General features: G+C 42.6%; 1 protein-coding gene across 3 annotated transcripts in view; it reads right to left on the bottom strand.

Moving 5' to 3' along the window:
• SLC24A2 (solute carrier family 24 member 2) overlaps window positions 1-7973 on the bottom strand; it is a 241650-nt gene that overhangs the window by 26135 nt on the left and 207542 nt on the right. For 2 of the 3 annotated variants that reach the window (XM_029201494.1, XM_029201495.1), the window contains one exon: window positions 1612-1743. In XM_029201494.1, the coding sequence (XP_029057327.1) occupies window positions 1612-1743 (132 nt within the window). Of the gene's footprint in view, window positions 1-1611; window positions 1753-7973 lie in introns of all 3 variants that reach the window. The other variant, XM_029201492.1, reaches the window with a different exon arrangement.

Below are 7973 nucleotides of genomic sequence, written 5' to 3'. Positions count from 1 at the left end.
CAAAAAAAAAAAAAAAAAAAAAGAAATATGAGGAAGAGCCCAAGCTGTGTGGTCACACGGGCCTGGGTCTGAATCTCAGCTCTATGACCTAGGAAGTGACCAGGCTTGAGCTAGTTAACTCTTTTTGCCTAAGTTTCTTTCTACTTATGCCAACTATATGTGTATATATATATATATATATATATATATATAATTATATATATATAGTGCAGGCATATATATATATATATAATTATATATATATAGTGCAGGCATATATATATATATATATATATATATAATTATATATATATAGTGCAGGCATATATATATATATATATATATATACACACACATATGCCCATACTAGATGTTTTCTGAGATTTACAATAGAATTTATGGAGTATACCAAGGATAGAGCATGATACATAGTAGGTACACACTTTTGTTGAATGAGTACGTGTGTGTATAGGGCCATAATAAAAAGTAGAGCTGTTTCTCCTTATCTCTCATTAGTTCTTTCACCCTTTGGGACAGTGGCCCAGGAACCCAGTTTGACACTACTGGGAAAGGATGTTCTTTTGATTTGATCTACATTCAGATTGTACTTTGCTGATTATAAGATGGTATTGTGTTCACAGCATCCAGTACATAATTGCGGCAGATAATAATATTGATTATGGTAAGGATAATAATACTGGTGGGAGCAGATCAGACATACAGGCATTTACACCAGACGAATGCATTTCTGGAAATTATTTTTTGAATCGAATGAATAATTCGTGTACACAAATATTCAACAAAATGTGAGTCACCCTTCTGCCTCAGACCTTCAGTTCCCCTTTGCAGAGACAATCACTGTAGTGGTTTTAAACCATGGTCACAAGTTCTCTGTAACTGCTGCCATCAAGGGTGTCATATGCTATAGGACACCGATATATTCTAGGGAGACTTCTTATCTCCTCCCCTTTAATCAAGACAGACTTATGACTGCTTTGAGTAGTAGGGTTCAGTGGAGGTGACTCTGTGACTGCTGAGACTAGGCCATCAGAGACAATGTAGCTTCTCCTTGTGTTGCTAGAACACTCATTCTTGGAGTCCTGATCTCTTATGTAAGACATCTGACTATCCTGATGCCTCCATACTGTGAGAAAACCCTAGTCACGTAGAGAGGCCACGTTAGGCTCTCCAGTAGACAATCGCAGCTGAGCCCAGAATTTGAATCATCTCTGCCCAGGTGCCAGAAACATGAGCCAGGACATCTCCAGATGATTGCAGCCCCCAGCCACTTGAGTCTTCCCAGCTGAGGCCCCAAACACTGTGGAGCAGAGACCAGCCATCCCCAACGTGTCCATTTGAATTACTGATCCACAGGATCCACGAGCAGAATAAAATGGTTGTCATTTCATACCACTAAGTTTTGGGGTCGTTCATTACGTAGTTTCAACAGCCAGAACCATCACTATTATCGTGTATTTGTCCAGAGAAATTTCAGGCACATATATATGAATATACATGTGTATGCGTCACCCCCTTTTCCTTTTAAGACAAGTAGAAGCAGGCTATGCATACTGCTATATGCTGCACTTTTTACAAGAAATTCATTTCAAAAAAAAAAAATGCTTTACTCACAGGTTTGCGAACATCAGGTAAGGTAATCCAGAGAGGAAACACTATGGGGAAAACAACCAGGAACGTGACTTGCTTGTGGGTATCGGAAGGCCAGGCCAGGCTGAGAGGCTGGTCCTCCTCGTCTTCACCCGTCTCTGTGGTCTGTTGTAGAAAGAGAGAGAACATGAACAAAAAAGACAATAACATCTGCAGGCCACAAAGCAAGGAGAGAAGTTCCGGATCTCATTAGGAGTTTTCTTGGGTCATCTCAGCTGCTTCATCCATGTAATTTTTAGGTTTGTAAGAGGACCCCACCTTGTCATAGTCTGAATCCCAGGAACAAACAATACATTGCTCAGCCATGAGAATTTAAGAACTTTCTTTCCTTTCCCTGAACACTCTCCAGCTTCTCACTTTCCTGAATTGATCCTTCAACTGGAGTGGACTCTGATCCATGAACTTAGGAGAAACCATACCTGCAGAGCAAAAGACCCCAATGCCAACTTTCTTCTCTCTTCTTGAGGAGAAAGCCACAGGATTCAGAATCCTTGGGAATACATTTTTTTAAATTAAAATAATTAAAAATCATTTTTTTAGAACACTGATTTGGTGTGGGCAAATGAAAGTAACCACAGAAATCAGTCAGTAACAATACTCAACTCCCTTCAGTGACCCTGGAATAGTTAAGTTCATGGATTATTGTGTGGTTGTGAGTTTCTAACCTGCTTAATCACCTCGTTAAATTCTAAACCATTTTATTTCCGGCCAAAGGCTTATTATGCAAACATATATATGTATTCACAGAGAAACAGAGTATGGAAGTAGAGGATGCTAAACCTGTGGGGGTCGAGCACACAGGGCTGCAGAGCCAGGGGGTAAACTTCAGAGTTTCTGACCTGGCAGCAAGCGGCCAGCAGCTTCTGAGGTCCCAGAGCTAGAAGGGACAGAAGGTGGATCAGGGCCTGGCAGGATGACCATTAGCCTGTCAGATGGGCCCTCCAAGCCTCCGAAACAGCACTGCAGACAGCATCAATCACTCCCTTCTCTGCTTGTTTAAAAATGAAAGTGCAGCAGCAGGACCAAGCGTCAGGTCTAAAAATATCAATAGGAACATTTCCATGGATGCTTCCTTTTGAGACCATATAAATAACCCACACAGGCTTCATACAGCTCCTGCCCTCCCCCCTGCCCCCCACCCATGGCTCTTGCTTCCAGCATCCTGTGCTATTTCAAGCAGCACTGAATCCCCCCAGCACTTCTCTCCCTAGGGAGGTGGTAAGTGGGCCAGGCTTGGGCAAGTTGTCTTAGAGGAAAAGGATAAGACTAGAGGCAGGGCTGGGTGTGAGGCCCGACTTGCTGCATTTTTTTTTTTTTTTTTTTTTTTTTCGGTACGCAGGCCTCTCACTGTTGTGGCCTCTCCCATTGCGGAGCACAGGCTCAGTGGCCATGGGCCAGCCGCTCCGTGGCATGTGGGATCTTCCCGGACCGGGGCATGAACCCGTGTCCCTTGCATCGGCAGGCAGACTCTCAACCACTGCGCCACCAGGAAAGCCCATGTTATGTTTATTATTTATAATTTACACCCTAGTACTGCCAAAAGGATTTGTAGTGGTTTACACAATCACCCCCACTTTCTCTCCAGAAGTTAAAATTTTAAAAAAATTATTTAAAAAAGCTAATCTTAAGCCATGCTGAAAAAGGTTCTTTCTCTTTCATGTATGTCCTTGGCAGTGGGTGAACGAATTTTAAACACCAAATATGAGGGAAATAAAGAGGATTAGGGAATAAGGCAGAATTAGGAAGTCAGCGCGGTTTATTCGGGTTGTCTGGATCCTTATTAAATATACTTCTTATGCTCCCCATCTCTTTGCTATGCAATATGTTGGAAAAGAAGGAAGATCTAAAATCAGTAATCTACATTTCCACCTTAGGAAACTAGAAAAAGAAGAGCAAATTAAATCCAAAGTAAGCAGAAGAAAAGAAATAATAAACATTAGGGCAGAAATCAATAAAGTTCAACTAATCTATTATAAAGGAGGCAAGGATATACAATGGAGAAAAGATAGTCTCTTCAATACGGGGTGCTGGGAAAACTGGTCAGCTACATGTCAAAGAATGAAATTAGAACACTACCTAACACCATATGCAAAAATAAACTCAGAATGGATTAAAGACCTAAATGTAAGACCGGACACTATAAAACTCTTAGAGAAAACAAAGGAAGAACACTCTTTGACATAAATCACAGCAAGATCTTTTTTGACCCACCTCCTAGAGTAATGGAAATAAAAACAAAAATAAACAAATGGAACATAATGAAACTTACAATCATTTGCACAGCAAAGGAAACTATAAACAATACGAAAAGACAAACCTAGAATGGGAGAAAATATTTGCAAATGAATCAATGGACAAAAGATTAATCTCCAAAATATATAAACAGCTCACGCAGCTCAATATTAAAAAAACAAACCACCCAATCAAAAAATGGGCAGGAGACCTAAACAGACATTTCTGTTTGTTGAAGACAAAGAAGACACACAGATGGCCAAGAAGCACATGAAAAGCTGCTCAACATCACTAATTATTAGAGAAACGCAAATCAAAACTACAGTGAGGTACCACCTCACACCAGTCAGAATGGGCATCATCAGAAAATCTACAAACAACAAATGCTGGAGAGGGTGTGGAGAAAAGGGAACCCTCTTGCACTGTCGGTGGGAATGTAAATTGATACAGCCACTATGGAGAACAGTATGCAGGTTCCTTAAAAAACTAAAAACAGAATTACCATATGATCCAGCAATCCCACTACTGGGCATATACCCTGAGAAAACCATAATTCAAAAAGACACATGCACCCCAATGTTCACTGCAGCACTATTTACAGTAGCCAGGACATGGAAGCAACCTAAATGTCCATCAACAGACGAATGGATAAAGACGATGTGGTACATATATACAATGGAATATTACTCAGCCATAAAAGGGAACGAAATGGGGTCATTTGTAGAGATGTGGATGGACCTAGAGACTGTCATACAGAATGAAGCAAGTCAGAAAGAGAAAAACAAATATCGTATATTAACGCATATATGTGGAATCTAGAAAAATGGTACAGATGAACCGGTTTTCAAGGCAAAAATAGAGACACAGATGTAGAGAACAAATGTATGCACACCAAGGGAGGAAAGCGGGGGTGGGGTGGTGGTGGGATGAATTGGGAGATTGGGATTGACATGTATACACTACTATGTATAAAATAGATAACTAATAAGAACCTGCTGTATAAAAAAAAATGTTTGTGAGGAAAAAAAAATAAATCAGTGAAAGTGAAAACAGGAAGTCAACAAAACCAAAAGCTGTTTCCTTTGCTATGTAGTTCATGCGGGTTCATCCACTGCTTCCTTTACTTATCCCAAGGGCTCACATCCCTGACAGAAGCTTGGGCGTGCTGCCCCTGGTTCCTCTTCTGAGCCAACTCATCGTCCTCCCAGAAGATGTAGCGGATGTAGAGAGTATCACTCCCTGCTGGGCTCACCAGCGTCCCAAGCTGTCAGTTGACTACATGAATAATCTCTGTGTAATCAGACCAGTGAAGATTAGGAGACGGGTGCATTTTAGCTGTTCCCTCCCAGATACGATCTTTCTTGTTTAATCCAAATGAATGACTTTCCCCTCCCCACCTGGTAGATGCCTCAGGAATAGGGAGGACCATGGGAGAGTTGAGAATTTGCAGTATGCCTAATAAGTACCCTGTCTCATGCAAGGTAGGTGGTTTTATTCAGATAGAGGATGCCAGCACTTCCTTGAAGACCCATCAAGCTGATCTGATGAGTTCATCAAGGCTCCTCCACCTTCCAGAGTTGACACTCCCCCCAGTCAGGTCCCCTACTGCCATCTGCAATCGAGCAACTTCTCTCTAAACTCTAAGCTAAACTTTTTTCAGAGAAAAAAGCAACTCTTTATGACTCATATCATTTTAATGACACCAACAGATGGTGACATTTCATCAATAACCCTTCTGCTTATAACCTACGGATTAGCTCCTTTCTCAATCTGCCAAAGTCACCAGGCAGGCAGTGCCCCTAGAATATAGCAGAAAATAATTGTCTGTTTAGAGGCATAAGCTCTAAACATACTACTGGTCCAGCGCAAACAATTAGCTATATTGTACGGCTTCCAAAAGCTGCATTTGAGGTTGCTGTTGCTAGGGCAGAAACGGACGAGGAGAAGAGATTGGGTCTCAGGCTGTACAAACAGTGCTCTCCGTGGGGACTTCACGGCCTCTTGGGGACAAATCTTGCTATAGAGAAGTACAGGAGCCCAGAACCCTTCGGAGGATTCTAGAGGTGCCTGGGGAGCAAGGTTGTCAGCATATTTTAGGGGAAATTCTCTTTGTCTTTTTGCCGAGTGCAATCTCACTCTGGTTCAGCGGGCAACAGCTTGCAAGCTGGTTAGAGGAAAAAAATTCTGTTCCAAGTCTGGGGGCTCGATTTGCCTTTGCCCAAGCTGGGGCTGCTGGCATGCTCATTTGTCTCGGCCCCGGGAGAGGCTGGGCACTGATTTTCCAGCTTTTCCTGGAGTTGCGGCATCCTGGCTTTGACCTTGCAACAATCCAACCTTACCTCCTAAAGCTTCTGCAGCATGTCTATAGAAAAAAAACAAGGCAAAACAATCCTGAAAAAATTCAAATGTCTCGTGATAGCTTAAGGTAGTTTGAGATCTGCTGGGGTCTCCACAGAATCCCTAGAATTTTGTAAAACCAGGGCACCAATGACTGCTTTAGGGCCTTGTAATCTCTGACATGGAAAATCTGAGCCTAAGACATATGACTGTAAGTTTCCACATTCTGGTTGTCTGATCTTGAAGGAGTCAGTGCAGCCTGGTGGGAAGAGCAGGTGGTGGAGAATCAGGAACCCTGGCTGCCCTTCTCTGCTCGAGCTGGGATTCCTTGGGTGGTGACCGTGACCACCTGCAAGTATTCACTGAGTTCTTTTTAGGTAGAAAGCATTGCACTAAGTTCTGGGACTCTTGATTTGAAGGAGACTTGGATTTCAAAGGAGAGACAGAACAAATGGCTCCAAAGAATTTATTCTTTATCTAGTTACGGGGATGCTGGCAACAGCTTCTGTGTGTTCTCTAGTATCTATTCTGCCTGTTATGGATTGAATTGTGTCTCCCCAAACTCATATTTTGAAGACCCAACCCCCAGGACCTTAGCTGTGACTGGAGATAGGGCCCTTAAAGAGGTGATTAAGTTAAAATGAGGACATTAGGGCGGGTCTTAACCCAATACGGCTGGTGTCCTCATAAGAATAGGATATTAGGACTCATGGAGAGACACCAGGGATGTGCATGCACGGAGGAAAGGCCGTGGGAGGACACAGCAAGAAGGCAGCCATCTGCAAGGAGAGGGGCCTCAGAGGAAATAAATTTCGGTGGTTTAAGCCACCCGGCCTGTGGCATTTTGTTATAGCAGCCCTAGCAACCTAATATACTGCCCTTGTGCTTTAGTGACAGAAGGCCTACTTTTACCTGGGTCTGGAATAAAGACTATTTCTAGCCTTCCTTGTAACAAGGTGTGGTCATGGGATGAAGTTCTGGCCAATGAGATGGAATGGGAAGTATTCTCTGCAACTTCTGGGATGTATCTTTAAAGGGTGGAGGTGTATCCTTCCTCACTCCTTCCTCCTTCTGCCTGCCAGGAATGGGGACATTTTGGCCAGAGCTTGAACAGCTATCTTAGACCATGAGGTGGAGAAATAGTATAAAAGGATCTGACCTCTGACACCCATCAAGAGCCATTCTAGCTCCGGGCTGCCTAAAAAGACTTGGGAGAGACATAAAATTCTATCTTAATTAAGCTGTTGTTATTTTGGGGTTTTGGTTGCTCACAGTAGAACCTTATCCTGGCTGATCCAGTGTCCTCTTTAGGAGGAATCAAGGGAGAAAAATCTTTCACATCTCAGCACTGGGAAAAGTCAGGCTTCCTCCGATAAACTGAGAAATCCGTGCACCAGGGAAATGATACTCTTTATTTTTTGGCACTAGGGAGTTCAGAGCCAAATCTGTAACCCTGTCCAGCAATCACAGCACTGGAACCTGCACTCACCTTACTCTACTCTTACTCTCTTCCTTTCCTTTCCATCCTTTGCTGAATTTTCTCAAACTAGTCATTTTATCCTTTTACATCAGATGTATTTTTGCAAGCAGCCTCGAATCTTTGTGAAGGTGGGGCAGAACTAAAAATAAAACTCTGCAGTGATCCAACAGAATTTTGGGGATAACTTTATGAGAGAGTGAGAGAGTGAGAGAGTGAGAGAGTGAGAGAGTGAGAGAGAGAGAGAGAGAGAGAGAGAGAGAGAGAGAGAGAGAGAGAG

Source organism: Monodon monoceros, unplaced genomic scaffold (genome assembly GCF_005190385.1).
Source record: "Monodon monoceros isolate NGI ecotype Baffin Bay Population unplaced genomic scaffold, NGI_Narwhal_1 Super_Scaffold_5, whole genome shotgun sequence".
In the NCBI taxonomy this organism is placed as follows: domain Eukaryota; kingdom Metazoa; phylum Chordata; class Mammalia; order Artiodactyla; family Monodontidae; genus Monodon; species Monodon monoceros.
Note: the sequence above shows the minus strand (reverse complement) of the source record. Positions and strands in the feature narration are given on the sequence as shown.